This window comes from Amblyomma mixtum, chromosome 1, assembly GCF_055824585.1.
Source record: "Amblyomma mixtum isolate Tamu chromosome 1, ASM5582458v1, whole genome shotgun sequence".
Lineage (NCBI taxonomy): Eukaryota > Metazoa > Arthropoda > Arachnida > Ixodida > Ixodidae > Amblyomma > Amblyomma mixtum.
The window spans coordinates 216,853,739-216,879,554 of record NC_143012.1 but is presented as its reverse complement, the minus strand read 5'-3'; the positions used below and the strand labels follow the sequence as shown (position 1 = coordinate 216,879,554).

The window sequence follows — 25,816 nt, the reverse complement described above, 5'->3', positions numbered from 1 at the left end:
TCCGGTGCCCTATCAACCTAGATGCGACGACGGCTGTACAGTCTCCTGTTTTGGGGGTATTTATGTGTAGTGTAAGCGAACCTTGAGGGTGTTCACCAGCGCCACCCACCCTCGTCCATAGCGTCGGACGTTGTACGTCCTGTTTTACCGTACGTGTACGTGGTCGAACGGTGAGGGGGGAAGCGGTGCGAGAACATTCTTATGCAACCCATGGCATATAGACTGCCACTATTGAGGCCCTCGTTAAGCTCTTGAGAAGGGAAGGGAATAGATGGGTTCGTTTTGACACACAAAACGGAAGCTAACAGTCACCAACTCTGCTGGGGCTTTGAAAAAAATATCGCGCGGACCTAAACTGCGTCATTGTGGACTAAAAAAAAAAAATGGGGCACCTTTCTTCCTTTACCTCCCGGGCTAGAAATCTACAGGGCCCACAGGAATATGGAGGGACGAACGCGATTGAGTGTCTTCATCATCATCCGCCTGACTACGCGCACTGCGGGCAAAGGCCTCTCCCGTGTCTCTCAAATGAACCCTGCTCCAATTAAATGCTGCTGTCACTGAAAGCTGAGCTTTTATATGAAACAGCCTAAAAATCAAATGCAGGTGTCGACACTTTTTTCAACGCGTATCACGGAGGCTAAGCAACATCGCCGTTCACTTCGGAACGGTGATCACGGAGTCCTTTTTCGGTATGACGTCACAAGTTTTAAATCAGATGCCGGGAAAGTTATTATACGCAATTTTCTCAGCAATAAATATGACTTTTGGTGCCGGAAAGACGTCGACAGAAACAAGGAGCGTATGGAGTTAGCCTCAACGTTCCTTTGAAAGCGCGCTTTAGGTGACTAACCGTTCTAAAATAAAATGCGTTTGATTAATAAAACAAAAGAACTAGATTAGATCAATTTAAAATCAAGTTTAACTGAGGAACAATGAGCAAATAAGTACTAGACTTTCGTATACAGATACTAATTGCTTACGGTAACGCTTTCGGCCTTTTCGACGCAGGCTGTGATCTAGGGGCCGATAACCGCACGGCCAGCGGATCTTAGAGGTTGCCGCTTCTTCGTAGTACAGTCAAGCCAGGATATATAGAACTCGAAAAGTCGGATTATTGTTCATATCGAACATTCAGAACATCCTCTCCAAAATCCCGTGCAGGTGTGTAGCGCTGTAGTTCTCATTTACCCAACTGGCGTTTTGCGGGACGTTTCATGTATCGAACGGCGCGCCGCGCTTTCACCTAACGGGACTTCCGCTCACTTTCCGCACGCAGAGACGGGTCGCCTGCGCAGCCTTCGGCACCTGCTGGCAGCGCTAGCACATGACGAGGTGAATGTCGGTAGTGCTTGAGGATGGCCTTCAGTCACTCATTTTACGCGGCACTTCGGTATCGTTGTCATGCGGTGAAGCCAACGTAACTAAAGCCTAGCGGCGACCGTCGCCTGGCGGGCTTCGTTGCCGGGGGTGGCGCGGGAAGGGGCTGTGCATTAATTTTAACCGAGATCATACTATTTCTAGTGTACTGGTAGCCGAAGTAGACATCTTTTGATAGGCAGTGGCTAGTTTGAAAGCGCCGTTCGCGGCGGCTTTGATGCGATGCGGTTAGGCCTAGCAGCGCCTGTCGAAGTGGATTCTTCGCCGGCCGCCATTAGTTCATATTGCTTTCACGTGCAGCAGTGTTTAAACGGGAAGTGGTGCCGGGAAGTATTGCACGGGGAGACGGGAAGTGTTGGAGGGGACGTTTAAACTCCGCCTTAAGGGTATGACGCGATAACTTGCGTTAAAGGGACACTGAGGAGAAATTGAAATTGGATTATCGTAGGAATACCCGCTAATAACCTCAAAAGTACCGCTTTCATTGAAAACAAGGCTTTTGAAAGGTAGAAAAGAACAAGCACTAAAATACAGGTATCGCCGCTACTGGCAAATCTCGCAGGCACAAGCGTGATGACGAAATAGGAGAAAAAAAAAATCATGGATCTCTGAGGCTGACAAACATGCATGAAGTGTACGCGTTTGATAGATATTGATGAATAACTTTTGTTTTGAAACCGCTAGTTCTCTTTTTATCACACGAGGAAGGCGGAAAAACGACAAACTGAATGCTGGAAGTCAAAGAAAACTCGTGATTGGCGGCGCAACAGGCGGCCAGCTGAGTTTCGGTACGTTTTGGAGAAAAAGTCAATAGCGTTGTTCTCAGTCTGCCTTTAATTCCCGTATATTCAGAAGGTCATTCTCTACTTTTACATTCATAGGTCCCTATGAGTCCACATACCCCTCCTAACGCAGTGCTGCAGCGATTAAGCGACGCGCCACTGCCCGGCGGTGGCAGGTGCTGCCACCTGTGACGCGTGTGAGACTCAGGCGACTCTTTCCGAGCGATCCGTCATTAATTTTAACCGCGCACCTGCCACGGTGGGCAGTTTGCTCACTGTCCTATGGACAGGTTATGATAACGCCACAAGGTCACGTGACCAGGTGATCCACCTGCCTCCTATCACTCTAAACAGAAAGGAGTGAAAAGGGAGTAAGTTGTCCTCTAGCACACTCCCCTTAAGAAAGGGTGTGCGCTAGAGGACAGCTTATTCCCTTTTTACTCCCGTATAGGTGTATTGTTGTTGAGAGTGCTATAGGTTGCTCTCCGGGCACCACAGCTGCCAGAGCCATGCCCGTGATTTTTTGCTCACAACGCGGACGACACCGACGCCGGATTTCCTGGACAACGAGACCCCTTACGCTATCGCGTTAAAATAGCAACGCGGAGAGTTACGAGAACGCGAAGCGACTCTGGTTTCTCGTGCTGCGCAATCGGACGGCCCGATGCCATCCGGCGCAGCAATTGTAAGATATGCTACGAACCAAGTACGCGCCCTCTTTCCGAGCGGTGGGCCGCCATGTATTGACTGCTGCGCTGAATGGATGATACTAGCAATCTTGGCTTTGTTAAACTAACAACTGGCTACGCTGAGAAGACCGCCAGTTCCACAGACCTCCGTGTCCGGACGGTTGAATGGATAGATGGAAGGAAGATACATGAGCGTCCCCTTTGAAACGGGGTTGTGGCAGTTGCCACCATGCTCGGCCCTTTTTTTTCTTTATATTTCTTTAACAGTGTTAACGGTCTATAAATTCGCCGTTTCCTTTAGATAATATTTTAATCCTGAACTTATAGGTTATAACTTACCGCAGCGGTGGCCTAGTGGTCAGAGCGTCTGCTTCGCATGCGGGAGGTGCAGGGTTCGATCCCCAGTGCCACCGGGGATACAACGGGTACAAGCTTTCCCCTGGTCTTGTGCTCGGCTTCTTTAGGGTGAAATGCTTGGGAAATGGGTATTTGACCGTACTCCGAAAAGACTAAAACACCTTTTGTCATGGCGCTCTTTGGCCCTGGATGCCCTTGCGCCATCAGAATTCATCGTCATCATCATGACCTTATGTCACCTCCGTTATTGCTTGCGAGCGCCCTCCGAAAGAAGTCACAACTGGTCAGCGGGTTTTTATATAAAAGTTTTGTTTTGAGCCTGATCAGTTACTGATATGATCAGTTTTGATGCAAAACTTTGTTGCACCTTTTGTCACTCGTACGATCGTTCGTGCAGTCGGATGCGACGCGTCCGTGTTCTGCGCATGCGCTGAAAATTTGGACCTTTTTCACAAGCGAAGTAAAAACCACCGCTAGCCGTGCGTTGCATCACGAGCGCGCGCTGTTAGGCAGGGGGTCCGACGACAGCTTTCAACGCGGCCAATTATTGTTTGTCACCACCAGGGGGCCACAGCGACTAGGAGGCCATAGTGACTTATGGAGCAGGTTACGGGTACAGGCTGCTAAAGCTCAAGAACGAAGGGGTTAATGCCCTCCAAGGAAGCCCCCTCCAGCCAGGAGCAGTTGGGTAACCACGGCTTAATTTAATTAACCAGGGCTTTGTGAAAATCGGTCGACGCTGTTGGCTGGAGGCCCTGCTTTGAAGGGCATTTGCCGCTTCGTTCTTGAGTTGTATCCGTAATTCGCAGCAAGATCTCTCTCGGTGTCACTGTGGCGGCATTCGTCGTGGAGGCAAGCAATTACAGTGAGTAATGCCAATCCTTGGTACTGTAATGAATAACAAGGCCATTTCGATTTATGATGTAGGTATCTCCGCGTAGTGTAAATTCGGCCTAAAATTCGTTCAACTGTGGCGCGTTTGGTCACCTAAACGGCCGCGGCGTCCCCATTGTTCGGCTCTGTCATCGGACCACCTGTACGTCGTACACCGTGATCACGAGGCTACACTTGGCCAGTTGCGAATACGGATGCGGCAGAGGCGGTAACATGAAAGAATAACTTTTTTCTATTGCGGGACCCCCTTTATGGGAAACAGTATTGGGGCGCGATCTGTTTATAAATATTCTAGCTAAGCGTCGTCTGATCAGCGATCGGGTTTCGTTTTTTCTCTGGCTTCGCCGACGCTCGTAGGGCTGTACGTTATAAAAATGACATCACACCGTCTGCGTTTCGCGGGGGTGTAAATTCCATTCGCGATTGTCTCAGCAATGCAATAAGCTTTTAGCGCAGGAAAAAAAAAAACAGTGGTGAGGTTTTCGAAGCTGGGGTAGCTCCTTGTTTTCGTTCCTGTTTTCTAATTAGTCATCGTTTGTTGTAACACGTCGCGATGCCACGTTTCATGGCTTATGAAAGCCCGATTAACTGTCCGTTCCTCAGGCGCGTCACGAAAAATATAAATGATAATTTCTATCGTGCATATGCGAAAATATAGACTCGAAAGAGAGGGCATGTCGGAAGTCGCCAGCCATCTCTTACCATGATGGTCACAGGTCTTAAGCAACACTACTTTTGTTTAATGGGTCAGCCAATCACTGAAGTTAAAAAAAAAATCTTGTGAAGAGAAATATTGTTTCTGCATTTTTCAAGCGCTGTATGACAACCCCCATGTTGTAGTTTTTGTATGCCTCAGGCGAACGCGTCTTTTACGTTACAGCCGTCGTTTGGCTGTTGAAACCGTAACGGCAGCAGGATTTAAAAAATAATCAGTTACGCTTTTACCAGTTGTTGGCTTTACCGCTTGTTGTCAATCCACATGACTTTTGAAAAATGCTGTGTTAGGTTTTTTATGCCACAAAGCAACTGAGGCTATCATGCCCGTTGAAAAATGCAGGCACACTATTTCTATTAATGAGAACGATTTGTGTTCAGACTTCATGCATGCAATGGTAGGTTGGTGTGTGGACCGAAGTAGTAGATACTTTTAGCATAGTGCGTACCGCTACCGCTTACCGCGCCCCGCCACTGCTCACGCGCTGATTGGTCCGGACGCGGCGGGCGGGCGCGCTGTTGATTAGAGTTACTGTATATGCTAGTAACTCTGCCAGTGACTTTACTGTTGACGGGAATGTGGCGCCATCTGACGCCGTGAGGGTGAACTGCGCATGCGCAGTGGCGGGGCGCGGTGCGGTACGCGTTGCGGAAGCGCTTTGCTAAAAAGTGTCTAGTGTCAATCACCGTACTGCTATTCGCTGCTGTTCTTACCTTGTATCGGGATACGGAAAAGAAAACCTAACATCGAGTCGTGGGCCGTTCCGCGTATTTCATTAACAGCGGTGGAGCGTTTTTCCGTTCGTTAGACATTTTTGAGGCCGACGGTTTACTGTTACCTGGCGCCAGTTTCTCTGACGCGCTCTGTCGTTTGGCGCTCAGCCGATGCATGCGGTTGCCGCATCGCGGTCTGCACGTTTCTCGTTGCTGACAATGAGGGAGCAAAGACACCTGGCGGAGAGCTTCGTGCGCGGTCGTACGTTTTTGTGTTTCTTATTTTTTTGCATTTTGCTGCTCGCCTACGCGTTCGGGGTCAGAGCGCATTTTGAAAAGGGGAAAAAAAGAAAAAAAAAACGGGCTCTAGCGTCTACTTGTCGAGAGCTCGATTTGGATACCGAATGTCGTTCCGTGTACGGAGGCGTGCTTTAGAAACCTGTCTCGCTCACCTTTTTTTTTTTGTCTTTACTCGTACACCTTTTTTAGGAGTCTCCCCTCGTGGCATATCCGGGCACCTGTGTCAGCGTTCACCGCTGTGAACTACATGTAGTGGTATCTGCGGGGACGCCCGTTCCCTTTGAAGCAGAGATGTTATATCGCTAACCCGTCCCTTTGCATTTCCTCGAACGTATGGCGGACATGAACGACGCCGGCGCACCTCGCTGATGTCTGATGGGAATAGAATGGCGTGGAGCCTGCTCGCTGTGACGTCGCCACATGAATTGTAGCGCCATCTCGTAATAATTTTGTAAGTACAGGCCGACAATTAAGTGCGAGCCGAAAATATGTAAGATAGCTTGACAAGGATCTTTATCATTGTGTGTGTGTGTGTGTGTGTGTGTGTGTGTGTGTGTGTGAGAGAGAGAGAGAGAGAGAGAGGTTACACTACATATTACATGGTGGATACTGCTTTTGCGCCCTAGTGTTCACCTGCACAACTCTTATGGCGTAAGCATGGTACCTTCATCTTCTGTCGGGAGAAGAGAAATGCACGGGAAGTTTCCTATCGTTTTCAAAAAGCGGTCATTTGAGGCGCTATTTATCCGCGCACTAGTGTATCATTCCCCTCTATTAGAACGTTTAGCGCGATAGCGTGATAGGCCCCGTTCCCCTGAAAATCCAGTGTCGGCGTTGCGCGCAAACTCACGAGCATGGCTCTGGCAGGTGGTCCCCAGAGAGCAACCTTGGGGGCAGGTGGGCCACCTAGCTCACGTGACCTTGCGGGGTCATGACGACCTGCGCATCTTGGCAGGTACCAGTTAAATTAATGATTGGTCGCTCGGGAATAGTAACCAATGGGCCGCACAAGGCCCACTGTTGAGATCACCTGCCATCGCAGGTCAGTGGCGCTTAACCGCTTCACCACTGCGCCAGGAGGGATGTGAGGACTCCCGGGGATCTGTGAATTTATTGGGAATGAACTTCTGCGTATATGGGAATTAGCCTTAACCTTAGATGAGCCTTAACCTTAGATTAACCTTAGATGAGCCACAGGCATTTTCAAGCTATTAGAGAGTTTTAGTATAGCGTCACCCTATCGCTTTGGGTCATAGGGGAATAGCGGGACGCTACTGCGCATGCGCAGAACGCTAACTCCCCTTGTGTGTTTGGGTGAGCGGGCGACGCTAACGCTAAATCGGCGAAATAGCGTGCGCCCCAAAGCCGCTTTACGTTGGGTCAACATGGCGGCGCCCATCGTTGTGGGCCCTCTCGCTTCATCACCGATTCGTCGTTGCTGCTACTCAGTGGCTTACGCTCGTGGCAAACTAAAGGCGAACGAGGCTTTCGCTTTGGCTGAACTTGCCTGAACCACAAAATTTAAGCGATAAAACACGCCTAATTTTCAGATTGCTTCCTTGTTTACAGAGCTGCTAGGCTTAGCGAGTACTCGACGACTGACGTCAGAGAGCGCGGGAGGTTCGAACTACTGATCTCCACAAACAGGTTTGCAATTTTGGTCTTCCTGTGTGGATAGTCTTGGCTCAGATTGAGCATGTCCGCATTATAAAAAAAAATATTTGCATCATTTTTTCCATTTCCTAAGTGGAAATTGGTAATTGCAACAGTTTGCATGTCGTTTTATTTACACAATGAAAAAATACAGCCTATATATTAACTTATTTGTTCTCGAAGCTTCTCTTTCCCGCCGTTATGGCGCGCCTTCAAACAACGCAAAGCGACCATCCACGACCCTATTCTATAAACAGAAAACGTGAACCCGTTCCCCTAACGCTAAGCGCATGCGGATAGGGTCACCCTATTCGCCACGACGCTATTCTAAAACTCTCTATTTTCTTTAGCTTTTGGCCTGTGGCTCATTCTAAAGACCGCATGCACATTTGTGAAATAAAGTTTGGATTCAAATTCAAACCTAACGCGCTATCTGTCATACCTTCAAGGCGGTGCTTAAATATCCCCTCCAGTTTTTGTCATATTGCTCTCATTTTGTTCGAATTGAGTTTTTCTGGTCGCGTTCGAATTGAACATTGCACGCAAGGTGCCCACGCTTTCCTGTACATCCGCAGCCTGTAGCACTCGCCATCGCCGTCATCTTTCAGGAATGCTGTGCGATCGTTTCATAAATTGACGATAAAGGAAAAAAAAAAGGGGGGGGGGGGGGGACTAGAAACAGCTGAACGATGCTTTGGCCTTCGAAAGGGCAAGCGCGACCAGCACAGTATTTCAGCAGCTGGCCGAGCTGAAGGGTTGACTCCAAGCGAGTATACATTGCAGTTCCAACCCTATTCGTCGCCACTATGGCTGTTCCGGAATGTCGCGTATACCGTACCTGTAGAGTTCCTGTCGATGAGGCGCCATTGCTTTGGGAGTGCAGCGGTAGGGATTTATTCGTGAGAAGTGCCAACCAAGCCTTTGCTTTTTTTTTTCTTTAAACTCGTTTTCAAGATCTCGCCGGGTGCAGACCGAAACGAAAGGAGGGGTACGCATGGCCGCTTTGTGCAGGACTTGTCAGCACCAGGGTAGCATATTGTCTTAATCGCGGTTATTAGGAAGTGAGCACGCGAGGCCACGCGGTTCTGTGTTCCCGCTAAGCGTGACCAAGGCAGTACATCCACGGCCGGGACTGCGACAGGCAAAGCTTTACCAACCTTCGTGATGGTTGCGTGCGCATATCGTCCATTGTGCTCGCAGTGTTTGTCCTGGGAGAAGTTATAGTGCCGTTTCGCGTTCGTGTGGTAAAATATATATGACTTTTTTGAGGGCGGAACTGGGAGCTAAATACGACGGCATTGAGAGGAACGCTTATAGTATATGCGGGCGGCTTAGACAGGCCAGCCCATATATCGATCTGGGAGCGCAAAAAAAATGGAGGGATGAAGAAGAAAACGAGGGGAGGGGGGGGGGGGGGGGGGAGCGCCAGAATGAGTGCTTAAAGAAATTAACGAATATTAAATAAGTAAAGGAGTTGCGCTATGGACGGGGTGAGGATTGCGCTCTGGAAAGAAATTCCCAGAATTTACTCTCTCTTTTTTTTTCCGTCACAGAGGAAGTTTTGAAATCTGCCCCTCGTATAGGCGTTATCAATTCGAGGGCTGTATATCGCTGCTGCCGTCGGTGACGCGTAGCCGTGAAATGGTACATGTTCGTGTGCATTTGTATATCATATTCGCGTATAGCCGCTCGGAGCCCGTTTCTTGCTTTCGGCGTATAGGGCGCGTCTTCGCCGCAGTTTGCTTTTTTTTTTCCCGGGGACTGGCAGTTTCGGTGCATGGAAAACGCTCTATAGAGCGCCGACAGCTCGTTCACATACACGCACGCACGCAATCTCCCGCCATCGTATGGGAGCATCGAATGAAATACCTCCCCATTTCGCCTCTTATTGTCCTTTTCTCTTGAAGAAGGGGTCGCCGGTTGAATAAAACAGCTGCGCCGTGCGCTTTCGCATTAGGAGAGCGCGCGTAGCACTTCGGCGGTCGTGCGTCTGGGTTCGTTCAACCGCCGTTTTATGGGCGGAACTGCCGCAATCTGCCTGCCGTTGAACCCGCTATCGATTCGTCTCGTTTGAAGCTTCTTCAGCTCGCTCGTATCATATAGTTGAGAGTCATTGTGCAGTGTGAGTGTGTGTGTAAGGCTCTTTATCGCTCGCGGGACGTTTCGGCGAGGAGATACTGCTCAGCGCGTCGAGGACACGTCTCGCGCACTCCAGTGCCCGTCAGGTCGATTGATTAATGGTTGATCGATTTTTACATTTTCGATAAAGCCACTGATCACTTAATTTTAAGGAACATTTTTTTTTTCGACACAACGGAAAGCTTGCTGTACAAGGTCCTGGATTCCAGAAAGGTTTTTTTTTTCGGAAACGGTGTAGAAAATGTTTACGAAGAATATTCAAATCAACGCACATGCGCCCGTTTTTGTATATCCCGATGCTAGAAACCATGATCAGAGAACGCGATGGCGATTGCACGTCGGTGAAAGTGGTGTACCAGAAATGGTTATAAATCTCTACCCGCCAGACAGTAACGCGCACATAGAGGGACCGTACAGGCAACGGCTAAGAGGTTGTGCTAACGCGCTAAAAACTCGAGGCGATCATTGCGATTGATGCGGAGGGGTATGCGCTAGCATTGAGACTTCGATTGTGTGACCGATTTGTGTTGAGAAAGTGAGTTCACTCACACCAACCACGATTCGATTTGACAAATCTTTTCTTTTGCTTTAGTTGAAATCATATAACCAGTGGGCATAAATTTTACTCTTAGGTGGTGGTTCTAAACTTTTCAGTCTCTTACGCCGATGCTTCAGACCATCAACGACGCCGTGTTTTGCCCATGATAACGCTACTTCATCAACGCTGCACCCTGTACACTCTCCACTGGGGTGCCTCTTTCTCTCTTCACTCTCTCTTTCCCTCATTCATTCTCTCTGACGGCGCGGTTGAGGTGTCCACAGACAAGTGAGACAGTCACTACCCCGTCCTCTCTTTCTAATTTTTTCACTCTTACACCGAGGCGTCAAGCCGCCGACGACACCAGGTTGTGCCCATATTAACTCTACTAAAAATTCTAAATTGGGGGGGGGGGGGGGGGGGGGGTTTAACGTCCCGAAGCGACTCATACACTATGAAAGACGCCGTAATGGATTCATTTAGACCATCCGGTATTCTTTTGACGAGCGCTGACATCGCGCAGCACACGGGCGTTTTCGTGGAAATTGGAAATGCGGCCGCCGCCTATACCGGGGTCGAGCCTGCGACCTAGGGTTCGGCAACGCTTCAAGAACAGCCAACGCTGCAAAAAGTGCAGCCTTTGCACAAGTGATACGGTGTCTGCGGGACGCTTCCGCTTTTCCCAGATTAGGTGCGAGGCATTTGATTGGGCTTCGCGGTGAAACGGTTTCCGTTGGCGCGGAACGGCTTCGCCGCCCCCGGGCGATACTGAATGCGTGTACACTGCGGACGGTGGGGTGACGGCCATTCTCAGCGGGAGGGGGGCGTTTGGATAACATTGCCCCCGTTTTCCATTCGTCGAAGGAGGGCAGTGCACTGTGGGGAGGAGGGCGATGCATAGCCGGCTGAGGAAGGGGGAGAAGAGGAGAAGGGCGGAAAATATGAGGTCGCGAGCGGCGCAGGAGAGCAATGTGGATTCGCGAGAGAGAAAGAGAGAGAGGGGGGAGGGGGCTATACGCGTCACCGCTTGGCTGGCTATTAAACAGCAACTCATTCTATTTTTTTCCCCCTTTCTATACGATTTTTGCGTATTTTAGCTCGCCGGGTTCACCCGTCTGTCCGGACCATTTGCGGCCAAATATTATTCCGTGAAGGGTTTATTTTATTTTATTATTTTTTTTGGAGCGAAAACCTCCACTTCTCGCTCTCGAAGCTGAGGGTCAAATGACGCTTGGATATGACCTCTAACTGGAGGCTCGCCGGAGGTATGGCTGTGACGTCATACCACGTAACTTGTCGCAGCTGTTGCCGCTAGCTCTCGCCAGTTGTGTCGCGTGACTGACCGCTTGATTGGCTGGCAAAGGCCAGCGCTCGCCGCCCAGACACGACAGAGACACGGAACCAGAACCGGTCACCGGGGCGGCTATACTTCGACTGAGCATTGGGGGCGCCGGTCTGCTTTAGCTGTCCCTACGACAGAGAGCGTCACGAGGCCGCGTTAGTTAAGAGATGAGTCGCGAAAACGCGCTCGTCTGGTTTATTAAGCCGATGAAGAACGGGAGGTACGTCTGGAGAAGCAGCGGCACAAGCGCACTTTTGGTTGCGCTGCGCTGTTTTCCTTTTTGTTGTTCATGTTTTTAAATTTGTTTCACTTGTTACCTCAATAAAAAAAGGGGTTATATGTTGGAATAAATAGGACTGGAAGGAGCATGTATTGCTATTATTAGACTGTAATTAGAAGCCTAGCTACTAAAGTGAATGTATTTTATTCAAGGCATCAATCCCTTTCGCCCCCCCCCCCCCCTCCTTTTTTCCCCCTAAGCAGCGTCGGCTGCATGGTGTGTCCTAGCCGAAAAATTCCAGCGTTCGGCTGTAGTGACGGAAATGGGAATTCCAAGGACGAGGACAAAGGGACAAATTTGGCAGAGACACTTAAAACTGCTTATGTGTGGGAAGTGGAAAACCTCAGCTGTCATGCAGGCATAGCCGAATCAGGGTGTGCAAGAGTGTTATGTGAAAATATTGGAAGATATTTATAACGATTGCACAGCTATCATAGTTCTCCATAACGACAGCAATAAAATTCCAATACGGAACGGTGTCAGGCAGGGAGACACGATCTCGCCTATGCTCTTCACTGCCTGCTTACAGGAGGTACTCCGGGGGCTGGAATGGGAACAGTTGGGGATAAGAGTTAATGGAGAATACCTGAGTAATTTGCGATTCGCTGATGACATTGCCTTGCTAAGCCACTCAGGACAAGAACTGCTCTGCCTGTCAATCAGTTAGACAGGCAGAGCAGAACGGGTGGGCTAAGAATTAACATGCAGAAAACCAAAGTACTGTTCAACAGCCTAGCAAGGGAACAGCAGTTCGCAATTGGTAGCGAGGTGCTGGAAGTAGTAAGAGAATATGACTACTTAGGGCAGGTAGTGACCGCAGATCCGGATCATGAGAGGGAAATAACTAGAAGAACAAGAATGTGGTGGAGCGCATATGGCAGGTTCTCTCAGATCATGAATGGTAGCTTACCCATATCCCTGAAGAGAAAAGTATACAACAGCTGTATCCTACCGGTGCTCACCTATGGGGCAGAAACGTGGAGGCTAACAAAGACGGTTCAGCTTAAGTTAAGGACAACACAGCGAGCTATGGAAAGGAAAATGATAGGTGTAACGTTAAGAGATCGGAAGAGGGCGGAGTGGGTGAGGGAACAAACGCGGGTTGACATCTTAGTTGAAATCAAAAGGAAGAAATGGGCGGGGCATGTAATGCGAAGGCAAGATCCATAAGGGTAACGTAGTGGATTCCAAGAGTAGGCAAACGTAGCAGGGGATGGCAGAAAGTTAGGTGGGCGGATGAGATTAAAGAAGTTTGCGGGGATACAGTGGCGGCAACTGACAAAGGACAGGGTTACTTGGAGAGACATGGGAGAGGCCTTTGCCCTGCAGTGGGTGTAGTCAGGCTGATGATGATGATGTGTGGGAATGCGAAAACGTACTGTCCCTGGGTGCATTGATACCGCCCCCCCCCCCCCCCCCCCCCCCCCCCGCACACACACACACACCCGGAACGCTATGCGACAAACGGTTGCGCCGAAATTTTGGTGGGAATGTTGTCAGGAAAACCGGCGCCACATGGATGTAGGCCAGTAGAGAGTATATACATATCCGAACGACATGTATACGATAATATGAAGCGGTGGTGCGCGGCTCGCTGTGTGCGTCCTACGGCCGCTTGATGACGTCACCATATTTTCCTTGCCGTCGCTGAGGTTGTCTCCAGTTGTATGCCTTCCCGAACTTTCGTATCAAAATTGAGCTGCAACGGTTCGTCGCACAGCGTTCCGGGTGCCGTCATAGGCGCATGTCTGTGTGCGTGGGTGGTGTGTGTTTTGGTAGGTATCAGTGCATCCAAGCGCACTAATGATTTCGCATTTCCGCGCGTAAGCAGTCTTAAGTGTCTCGGCCGAATTTTTTAACTGCGTAAGCATTATAGGACTCTGTCACGTCAGCAGAAAGTGTCCGCATAACGTGTCCGCAAATTTTGTCCGCACGATTACGTCGTTCTCTGAAGATTAATGTGTGAAAGTGTGGTTGTGACAGATGTATTGTGTGATAAAATGTTTCCGTGGGAAAAAAATTGGTTGATGAGGTGTGGTTAGTTGGCTAATTAAACGCGAAGAAATACACTTAGACGTCAATATATTCATGGTCGTCGATATAGTACGTGGACGTCAGAACAGCCGCGGACGTCGATATAGTATGCGGAAGTTTTGCTTTCGCATTGCTCCACTGCGGGTCGCCGCAGTGCGCCCTGTGCTTCGGAACGCCATCGCAAACTGCAGTCCTAAAACAAAGCTTGACCAAGTCGCTAATCCCTCGTTCTGCTGAGAAGCATTGCTGTGAAGAAAAATTTTGGGCACCAGAGAAATGTAACTGCGCGCGCCAGCGCCAGTATAATCTCTGACGTGCGCCGGACGATGTGTGCTTCGGCTGCGGACAAAGAAAAAAAAAAAAGAGCCACCGCGGCGAGGTTTTTACAGAAAGAAATAAATAAAAGAGCATTTTTTTCTAGGTAGTGTTTGTGGAACTTCGTTGTCAGCCTTGATGATTTCAGACGCGAGTGACATGGGCTGTCACGAATTCCGCCCGCTGCGCCGGGGCTTGGAAAGGGTTTTGAATAAAAGCGTATACCGCAGCTGCTACATCGTTTGCTTCAACGCGAATGCGCCATTTTTGCTTTTGTTTATTTTTCCTTCTTTTTATGCAGTGTGCGCTTAATTTTACTGACGGCATTTCGCTACGTTGAAAACTAATTAAACGTAACCTCATTTGTGTTTGTTTCTTATTTTCACTTTCGCAGCTGCACGTGAATACACACTGTTCCTTCTCAGTTCTGTTCTTGTTTAGTGCTCGGTTTTGAGCTGGAATTAAGGTCTCTGTGTTTATTCGTACGCACTTCTGGGTACATATCAATTGGTGACACTGAATTCAGGTTTTTTGTGTGTGTGAGCATAGAGTTTCTTACTATTACCTAGAGGGAAAGCTGGCAGCCCGTCTATGGGAGTTTGCATGGCGACCCCTCGGGACCACTTCAGCCACCATGGGCGCTCAAAGCATCATGGGGCGGTGAGCTACTTGTTGCGGAACTGCAACTTTTGGCCAAAAAATAATAAAGAAGTTAAGCTGTTTGATAACTACAAACGTCCTAATATTCAATATCTTGTCTAATGATTGCAACAAACGAGCAGAAAAGCATTTAAGTGCAAAGTTTGCCCAAAATAAGAGACGACTCGCTCTCCTATTGGCCAATTAATGAACACTACAAAAACTAATATTTCGCAATTAACAGGCACACTTTTAAAAGTAAATATCTTTTCAAAAAAAAATGTTTTTGCTTAAACACTTTAAGAGGTTTTTAGTGGCATTTCAGAAAAGTGAAACCTTTTATTGGCGTCGTGTGCTGTTGCGTTTTCATTACTATGGCTTTTGCACACTGCGTTCGCGCGAAAGTCGTCTGCGCACACACGAACAGAGTTTTCGGAATGAAACATCTTAGTAGTGCCACTCCATGTTTCCGAAAAATTACGACTGTGCCGCAACAAGTAGCTCACCGCCCCATGATGCCTTGGGCGTCCATGGTGGCTGAAGTGCAGCGCCGCCAGCTTTCCCTCTAGGTAATAGTAAGAAACTTTATGTGTGTGAGTGACTGTCTCCAGGCCTCAGTTAACTGGATGCGATCCTCACGTGTCCTGTCCCCCCCCCCCCTTTCTCTCTTTCATCGTGAACCGTTGTCAACGTTTCGAAACTAAATGAGCAGGGCCTGTACTGAAGGAACGTCACATTTGCGACTTGATAAGGCGCATGTAGTCAACTCATTTGGTTTATCGTTGTGAAGCCGTATCGTCTGTTCAAAATGCTAACATGTAGTCATTTTTCGTTCGTATGAATTGTAGGCTTAGCTTCATTCTTATTGCTTGGTGTGCTCGTGCGATCCTGTGGCAGCATTCATTTTTTTTTCCCCCTGTAAATATTCATCTTTTGCTGCCTGTGTATAGAAGTGTATGAAAAGAAATAGTTAAATGCGGAAAGCGCTGGAGCATCTTCAACTAGTAAAGCTGCACTCATATTTTACGTGGGTACTTGGGTATTTTTATCCCGTACTACGGGTCTTGTCGGCCGAATGCGAGAAACGTTCGTCGGCTGAAGTGCTGTGGTATACATATATAGTACGTACACTTGTCCGAGATGTGAAGTTGAGCCGCTTGCTCCTATGCGGCGAATAAACAGCACGGTGTACCCGTCTACATGGACGGCTCGTTGGAGTATAAACTGCTCTTGAGCCGTCAGCTCCGGAGCGAGCTCTTGCCAGCCGCTACGTGAGCGTGCTCTCCTTCGGGAGCCGAGTACTGTGTACACCTTCTCTTGAGGGACCGACGGGAACGCCGTGAGTACGGGTTTTTAACATCCCGGCCGTATAACATTAGGCACTTTTAGCATACCGTGCACCGTGTTACCGTTACCGGAGTACCGTAAGGCCCCGCACCGCCGGTGAGCAGGCGCTGATTGGTCACGATGCTGCAGGCGCGGGCGCAGCTGCCGGGTACTGGCGCCGTAAAGGCGGTTTGCGCATGCGCATGGGCTGCGCGCGGGCTCCCGGTACTCCGGTACCGGTAACGCGGTACACGGTTTGCTAAAGGTGTCTATTGCTTGGGCTTTGCACTGCACGTGCCTCGGTAAAGGTGCACTACCCGGGTGTGGGCGTATGTATGTTTGCGGTACGTGGTTCGTTCCATGGTGGGTGTGTCAGGGTGTTGTGTGCGTGGGAGTCACCATCGGCAACTGTGCTAGGAAGTGCTCTTCTTTGTTCTTTTTTTTTTGGCAACCAGTGAAAGTGCGGTCTGCCCCGCACGAGCATGCACGGGTAGTGTGTGTAGTCAGTTTATTATTACTTTTTTTTTTTTTCAAAAAAGGGCAAAGGAACATCGACGCCAGCACTGTCTTGGCGCCTACTGGCTTTGCTGCACAGCTTGTCTGGAAATAACAGCATGCGAAGGTTTCTTTCTCCCCGTGTATATAGCTATACTAATAGCTTCATCTGCCGGGCTTTCTGTCGCTCGTGTGTGACCATGGACGATACACAGTGCCTGCAGCTGCACCCTTTACGCCCTCGGTTTAACTGTGTGTACGGGTTTCGGGGCCCGGCGACAGGAAGGCACCGGAGGCAAGGCGAAGGACGCGCGTGGGAGGCGGGGGCTCTCAGTACGGTCGCACTCTGCGGGCGCTTCCCGCATTATGCTGTCTCCGGTGCTTTGGCGCCTCTGTGGGGGACAGAGAAGCGCGTAACCGTTTCGCCTTGGCTCGTCCCGGCGGGAATCCCGAACGCGCTTGCTATAGTGCTTCTATTGGCTGCAGCGCGCTGTCCTGCAGCTGATCTTGAGGTCGCGGGATAGAATCCCTGCAGGCGTGCTCTCCGCTGTTTTGCTGCGCAAGCTCGGTGTCGGACCCTTGGATAGTGCACCGTGAAGTGGAAGGGAACACTTTTATATCAGCGTGCAGTCAGGAATATGCCCAAGGTACGAGCGAGAACCTGCGCGTCTTTTTCCTCTAGGCGCAAGGACCCTACGGCAGTTTCAGATTGTACGCACAAGTAAAAGGAAAAAGAAAGGTCGTAGAGTTTTTCACGTATTGGAACACGTTGTCGGTGTCAGCGGTATGCTTAATGAGATTGTGGATGGCATAATAGAACGAAAGAATGAGTACTTGGGCGGTTCAGTTACCAGAGTGTTTTAACTGTTGCGTCGGGTCATGGGACCGTACTGTGGGATGACGTCATTTAGTGGGATTCGACGACCACGGTATCTCGGAAGCTAGGCCTTACTATATAACAGCTCGCGCTGTGAAGTAATTTTGTTCCTTAAGTGTCACCTCAAGTGCTTGCTTGCATACTGCTCCTATTTCTACACCCGCGGTCAAAACCCAGTTGTGGACCGCAGTATTAGCGAAATAACCCTCTTTGGGCGTGGTTTGCAACAGATCTGCTATATGCAATGTAATTCTAGGTGTTCGAGTTACACAACGCATAATTAAGACTAGAGCAACACGCCCTGGATAAAGGGAAAAAAAAAAAAAGAATTTCACCGCCGAAGTTGCGTTCGATAAACCTGTGACGTCGGGTGTGCATTCCCCCGGTGCCCCGGGAACGCTGAGCGAGTTTTAATTGGTTGCGTGCCATCCGATGGAGTGCCCGCGCCCTGTAGTTCCTGCGCGCGGGAACTGGAGCAGCGGGCGCGGCGGATCCACGCCGCGGTGCATAGGCGGCGCATGCCTCGGGCGAACGGAGCGCTGTCGAAGTTATTCGCGACCGACGGGCGCTTATTGAGAGGAGCCCGAAACGGCGGTGAGAGAGCCCGCACGGCCGGCCGGCGTCACGGTGCTGCGCGGTCGGGATCGATTGACCGCCGCTGTGTAACGGCCGACGAGCTGTTGTTTCTTGCAGCCTTGACCCCCCCCCCCCCCCCCCCCGACGCCGGGGCCGTCGTCGCGGTCACTATGAATCGAGCAGTCGGGGCTGTGTGGTCTCGGCTGCATAGCCCATGGAAACATCCGTCTGGACACTTGTTAACTAGTGCAAAAAGGCGGTGGCATGGTCTTAGCTGACGAACGTTGATATCATGAGCTGTATATGAGACGGCAGGGTTGCCCAAAGGAAGGAAACCCCCTGGCGACGCTAAGGCCGCAGAAAAATCACAAACAAACAAACAAACCGAAGTAGCGACGTATTTTATCCCTCCTCCGCCCGCATCCTTCGCCGCGCCCAGCAGATGCTTTCTTATGCGTATATTTTGTGCAATTTTTGGATTTTGATTTCTCGCGCCAACGGTGGCGACATCTAGCCCTCTCCAGTAGCTGCCATGGCAAGAGGCGGTAGTAGCGGAGGAAAGCCGCAAGGAGTGGGCCAAGCGGCATTCAGAGGTGTTGGCCAATTTGTTTATCATTTTTCAGGAGCTTTAAGCGACGTGCGATTCAAGCGCCCTCCCTTCGTTGACGTCATCCGCGCAGTGTGTATTGGATGTATAGGGGGGGGGGGGGGGGGGGGGGAGCACGCATGTTGGCATTCACATTTAGTGGTGGGGGAAGATGGTGTCTGCACGCGGTGCGCACAGTCTATATATAGTGTATGTGCCATGCAATTAACGCACGTGGTTGTTTGTTTGGTGGTTTGGGGGCGAGAGAGAGAGGCTGGTGCTGCATGGCTTCTGTGGCGGTTGCTCCTCCTTTTGCAGGCAGCACGAACGACGCGGGCAAGTACACTAACCCCCTGTACGCCCAGCCCTTCGGAGACTCCAGCTTCGAGTCACTCGAGGCCGAGAATGCGCAGCTCACAGGTAAACCCCCCCCTCTCCACTGTCCCTCCCTCCTTCCCTTCTCTCTCTCCCAGCTTCTTCCGCTCTTGCTTCCGTGCGGAGGCACACGTGCGCGCGTTCTGTTTGCAAGCGAGCGCTGATTACACTTGTTGCGACCGAGTGTCTTCACCGTGTCTGCAAGTGTACAGTGTGGTTCAGCGGGAAAGGGAACGCACATCGTTGCCAAGTGCGTTGCAGCGCGCAGAATAAATTGAACCATACGTGGAAAAGGAAAGCTAACGAAGCAAAAAAAAAAATGGTTCGCAGGAGTAAGTCTTGTATGAAATAGTCGCTCGCAGGTCAGCCTGAAGACCACCACCGCACTTAGTCGCTTGCAGCGAGCTCATCTTTTGCGGTGCGACGGACGGAACGCGCTTACACGATGGTCCCGGAGCCTCTAGCGATCTCCGGCGCCTCTGGAACCTCGCGTACTGTACCCCAACTTGGCTGAAAGCTGCTGTACAAAAACACAGTGTTTGCTACGAGTCACCAGCTGACCGGCAGCCGCAACCACCGTGTGCACGTTGTTATCGCATTCCCCTAATCCATGTGGTGCTTACCGCAGCATAGTTGAATGGACCAGTTTAACGAACACTGCGTGCGTTTCAGAAGCAAAATAGCAAGCTTATAGCGTCTAACTTGGGAGTTTAATGTGTTTCTTATAGGCACAGACAAGGAACTGTCGAACTTGCGCTCGAACGTAGTCCTCGGTTGAATACTAAACCAACCGGACGTTACCGTTCCATGCTGGACCACACCGCACCCCCGCTTTCCAGAGACCGCTGCTTCTCCCGGCGTGAAAGGCTTGAAGCCTTCTTGGCCAGCAGGTTTTTGACGGAGGCATAGTCTAACGCTCATTGTTACCGCGCGTTGCATAGAGTTTCGATCGTTGCTTTTTGGTCGATGAAGTGAAGGGGGAAAGAGAGACCATCCCCCTTCCTCCCACATAAAGGTAAGTGCATGCCCGTCGCTTTGGTGGAGGGATGCATGCAGCGAAGCCTAACTGCTGTACAAACACGCATGTGCTTATATAACATGAAATGAGCGAAGTGACAAGTGTAAGATGTTTCGCACTTCCGAGTATTATGCGAGTTTCGGGTGCTTTCGCATGCAAGGAGCCTCTACAGTCGATGCAGGTGTTCTGGTACTACCTTGTGTTATATGGAGTGCTTGATGCGAAGGTGATGGTGCGTCCTTGGATGCTTTTTTTTTTGTCTGGCTGATAATTTTGAATTTGGTAAGTAGGGGCAAAAGACGGTTGCATTCAGTGTGATTTTTTTTGTTTCTTTTGAGGAACTGAAGTTGCAGGACAAAACGTTTTCTGAGCGCAGCTGCTGAACAGTAAACCGGATTCTTTCCGTGCATGCTATATTCGAGCTGCCATGAAAAGAATCCCGCGGACAGTATGTAAGGCTGCCTGTAGCGCCATTCATTTCATTTGTTTCCTCTTCAAAGCTCAAGCCTGCCGACGTTGTATATATGTGCGTGAAATTCGGCCAAAGGTGGAGTCATGGTTGACGTATTCATGATGGACCCAGCGTGACTAGGCAACGTGCAGTGGCGCCACTATTATTCCGCCGCTCTCCGGGAAACCGCTGCCTGCGGCCGTATAACGCAAGACCACAATCTGAATGATCATACGCGCGCGACCGGCTGATAGCGTTTCTTGCCTATTAGTGCTCTGACGTGGCCCAGATAACTGACGCACGTCACGTATGTTTTCGCGAAAGCGCGGAAGGTGTGGAGAGAAAGCAGTACGGGTGTTCCCGAAAAACGTTCGCTTCTCTCGCTAGGTGGTATCTTGCGACGCTATAGGCACCCTGCACCCGCCAGGCACCGCCACCGTCGAGGCTGCGTTCAGCTCCCCCGCGCGGCCAGTTCCTCGTCCCTGTCAGGAAAGCTCGCCCCGCGACTGCGAAGGGATGGCGTCTGCTAGCGGCTGCACCGCTGTTCGTAGAGGCGGGATTTCGATCTATTCATTCATGAGGCTGAAAAATTCTTTCGAGGATCGAACGTCAGGAAAGAAACGAAGCTTTTTGAAGCAGGCCATGTACACAACGTGAATGAGGCGGCATCTTGCGACGGGAGCGAAGCAGCCGCCCGTTGCACTGCGCAGACAAGCATCCCTGCGCCACCGAAAACCATCAAATTAACGCTAAGAAATATTTGTATCTGGTGCCTTTTACTGCTGAACTCTCACTCATTTTTTTATGTAGCTATATTCCAGTAGGCAGCTTGTTACCGCAAGCTGTAGTTTCAAGGCAGGCATCGCAGGCAAATGTAAATGCGCTGCTGCCGTTGCCGTGTTTTTGGAGCGGTGTGAAACGCTCTCCAAAACAAGCCACCCCCAAGCCTGGAGTGTTCCAGCATTTAAAAAAACTTACCCTAAACTTTCAAAGACGGCCAGGCGGCACAACATTGAAGGTAATTAGAAAAGTCCAGTTTTTGAGCGAGCGGCGCAAACTTGACTTCATAACATTCTCGTCTGCCGCACCTTCGGTGTTCGATGTGAAATGCCCTGTTCAAACTACGCCTTGAAATGATGTACCCATGGCGTAATCTGCGGCTCATATTTTCTAATTTTTCCAGCAACTGCCAGGTCCTTATCGTTGCAACACGTGCGTCAGTGTTTTGATGATATGAGATGTCCAATGAACGAGCTTTTTCAAGCAGAAAAGGATGCAAGCTGCGGCGAAGCGCCTGTGCGCACTGAAACTCTTGCGGAAAACATAAAACTTTTTGACCGGGATTGTGCAAAAAAGGAGTATCCCAGCTATTTCATGCAGGATTCTTGCAGAAAGCGTGTGCTCAAAAAGCGGGATTTCATTGCAAGCTTTGTTTAATTTCTACACATTCAGTACAAGTACCCTAAATTTCCGACATTACCATTGTACTAAATTATCACCCAGTCGTTCAGATGTGGAGGCAAAGATTTATCAGGAACATGTTGCCGTTGCCCCTGAAAACGTGCCTTTACTGTCGAAAAAGACGCTGGACGACAAGGCGCAGTGGAAGCGAGCAAGGATTCCGCGCATAACTGGAACTAAGGTAAACGATTCTTTACTGCGCAAAATTTGGGCTTCTTCCTCAGGCGTGACTGCGGGCGAGTTATGCGTGGCTTTTTAAGACCACATATTGTTTACAGCCATGCATGAGTCAAGGAAGCTTCTGCAGAGGTTTGACCACTGCTTGACCAGAAACCGCGCGTGCGTGTTGCCCGTCGCAAAGGGTGGGCAGTCTCCCAACGTCACGTCGAGAATCCACAAAACCTTGTCCCAGGCGAATTTATATATGCATTATTGCATCCTGCAACACAGCAGTGTGTCCTGCTGTTGTTGTGTGCCATTTTTTGCTCGGTAAGGGCGCCCAAAACTGCTCCGGGACGGCGCGCGCAGCACAGCGGAAGCTGTCGGACTGCTCTCGCCTTCCTGACAGGGACGCGCGCGCCGCCGCCAGTGGCGCACGCGTCGCGCTGGAGTTAGATGCGCAGGGTGCCTATACGATCGTCGCAGGAAACTTTATAGCAGGAATTGCGTCTAGCATCTGCTGAACCGTGTTCCTACCGGTTCCTGCAGAGCACCTTGGGTAGAATAAGCGAATCTCGGCTGTTGTTCGGCCGCTGCAACGGTGTTTGACCATTGTCGCATGCTGGCTTATATCGAAAGCCTACTGAGCCGCCTACGGTAATAACAGCGTTGCCGTTAGGGGCTGAGCTGACGGCGGTGGAGACGGTGTTTACGTGCACCATAAGCATTGTGTTCATCGCAATACATATACATTGCATGTATACACTGCGTTCGTCGGTGCGGTGAATTCGCCGTGGGAGCGCGTCGTCCTCGGGAGCGTTCACCGTGGTGGGAGTTTGTCGGTGTGCAGTGCTTGTCGGGCCTTCGCCGCACCACTCTTTCTTTGCCTTCATTATCGGCGGCTCCACGGTAACGGGGCGTCTGTCGCCTTGGCCGACCATTGTGTCCGATTGTGGCGTGCCGCGAGGGGGCGCGGCGTTTATCTCTCTTATCTCGGAGCCACCAACCGTTGCGCCCTGCTTGCACCGCTGCTTCAGATGCCGTCGGCGGCCGCTGGTTCCGTGACTGAAATACGACCGGGCAATTGTGTCCTCACGTTACTTAGCCGAATGATTTTTCGTCCACGCAAAACGGGGAAATTCGCGAGATAAGCTTTGCTTGTGGGGCGTATACTGGAGCTTATCTAGTACGCTGACACTTATACAGGTATTCCTACTATAACGAATCGGTCGTTTCGTAAGCTGTAAAGATCTGGACTGAACCTTGCGTTCGCTTCGGTTGCGTTGCCCTGCGATGCACTTCCGGCGAATTTTCCGTTACCAGGGCGTTGCTCGTATGTCTACTTAGGACGCAAGGATCGTAAGCCTGGCTGACCGAAACTAACTGAAAGACCTCTTCCCATGCTGGTAGCTGTACGGGGAACCTTTTTACGTACCGTTGATGACGGTTCGCGCTCGGCCCCATGTGAGAACGAGGACGCTCTGCCGTCGCTAATTGCGTTTTCGCTAACAAGCTCGTTGCCACTCGTTTGCTCGGTGCGTTGGTTATCGGGAGTTCAGTGTTATTGGGAGGTATCTCTTCCGCTTACAACTGAACGTTGCAATAATTATGGGAGACAGGCACACACACACACACACACACACACACACACACACACACACACACACACACACACACACACACACACACACACACACACACACACACACACACACACACACACACACACACACACACACACACACACACACACACACACACACACACACACACACACACACACACACACACACACACACACACACACACACACACACACACACACACACACACACACACACACACACACACACACACACACACACACACACACACACACACACACACACACACACACACACACACACACACACACACACACACACACACACACACACACACACACACACACACACACACACACACACACACACACACACACACACACACACACACACACACACACACACACACACACACACACACACACACACACACACACACACACACACACACACACACACACACACACACACACACACACACACACACACACACACACACACACACACACACACACACACACACACACACACACACACACACACACACACACACACACACACACACACACACACACACACACACACACACACACACACACACACACACACACACACACACACACACACACACACACACACACACACACACACACACACACACACACACACAGACACACACAGAGAGAGAGAGAGAGAGAGAGAGACGGAGAGAACAGATGTGAGGACAGAAGAGCTAAACTAATATCCTTACCAACGTTACACGCAGCAGACCAACTGCTGCAGATGCTGCCGAACTCATTCGCGATCTACCAGTCTTCTGCTTTCCGCTGCAATCTGCAGCACTCTGCTTTTCGCCGCGCTCATTTGATCTCGGCAAGATTTTACCCTTGTACCGGCTGGCACCTCTGTCGCTGGGACCGATGAAAACGTTATGCTGAGACACGCATCCCACGGTATTTGTTTTTCTGATCACCTAATGGTACTTGTTATGCCTCACAAACTCCTCCTTTACATTGGTTTTCATCACACTTTCGTTATTGTTGCAAAGCAGCTAGCTATTCCCTCTGATCTTGGTACCGATTCCACTGAAGGCCATAATGATACAAAGGCGTTTAGCTTTCGAACAGTGCATGCGCACCCATAAATGGCCCAAGGGGGGAGCTGGGAAGGGGGGCAGTGTTAATGTTTGTACCCCGCTCGGGAAATGTTGCCCACTTCTGCGGTGTCGAGGGTTGAAATACTAACTGCTTTCCCCGACCCCGCCGCGGTGGCTCAGTGGTTACGGCGCTCGGCTGCTGACCCGAAAGACGCGGGTTCCACCCCGGCCGCGGCGGTCGAATTTCGATGGAGGTGAAATTCTAGAGGCCCGTGTACTGTGCGATGTCAGTGCACGTTAAAGAACCCCAGGTGGTCGAAATTTCCGGAGCCCTTCACTATACGGCGTCCCTTAGTATAAATCGCTTTGGGATATTAAACCCCAATAAACCTAAACCTAACTGCCTTCCCCAATTAGTGCCGGTTTTCATTACTTTTTAAGGCGGAAGCCTTTAATGCCTCATCGTTGTAAGCAGGAGTTGTCGACAGAAATGTCACGCTTTTCAATTGGCCGAAACGGTCGTGACGTCACAGTGCGCGAATTTCAAACGGCGCCAATTGTACTTTGGCTAGTAACCATGCAACCAATTAAAGGAATTGTATAGTGATGCTCCAAGTAAGTGGGACTCAGTTTAGTTAATTGCTTAATTACCCAATTAGTCCAATTAACCCTTCTAGTCAGGCCAGATAAATAAATAAAACCGAGTAGGAAATTGGTCGAGTTCGGGAATCGAACCCCGGTCTCCGGAGTGCGAGACGCATGCTAACCACTCCGCCATGCCAGCTCGATGGTTTGGAATGAACAAAGGCGCGTCTAGTGAATACGGTGTCTTCGTTCACTCCCATCTTGCTCCCTTCCCGTTACGGCGAGGTTAGGTGTCCACCCAGATATGCGAGACAGATACATTTCCTTTCCTCAAAAACCAATTTACCGACGAGCAAGGTGTAGAACCGAACGGGCGATGGCGTTCTATGGACTCCCTGGCAGCGTTGCAAGACGCTGTCGCGTTTCACTCTTAGAGG

At 50.3% G+C, this 25,816-nt stretch overlaps 1 protein-coding gene across 2 annotated transcripts in view; it reads left to right on the top strand.

The window, feature by feature from the left end:
* ClC-c (chloride channel protein 3) overlaps positions 1 to 25,816 on the top strand; it is a 95,013-nt gene that overhangs the window by 5,628 nt on the left and 63,569 nt on the right. Inside the window, exon 3 of one of the 2 annotated variants that reach the window (XM_089563341.1) lies at positions 18,949 to 19,050. The exons of the other annotated variant lie outside the window; for it this stretch is intronic. Coding sequence (XP_089419467.1) covers positions 18,949 to 19,050 — 102 coding nt within the window. The remainder of the gene's footprint in view (positions 1 to 18,948; positions 19,051 to 25,816) is intronic. 2 annotated transcript variants of the gene reach the window in all.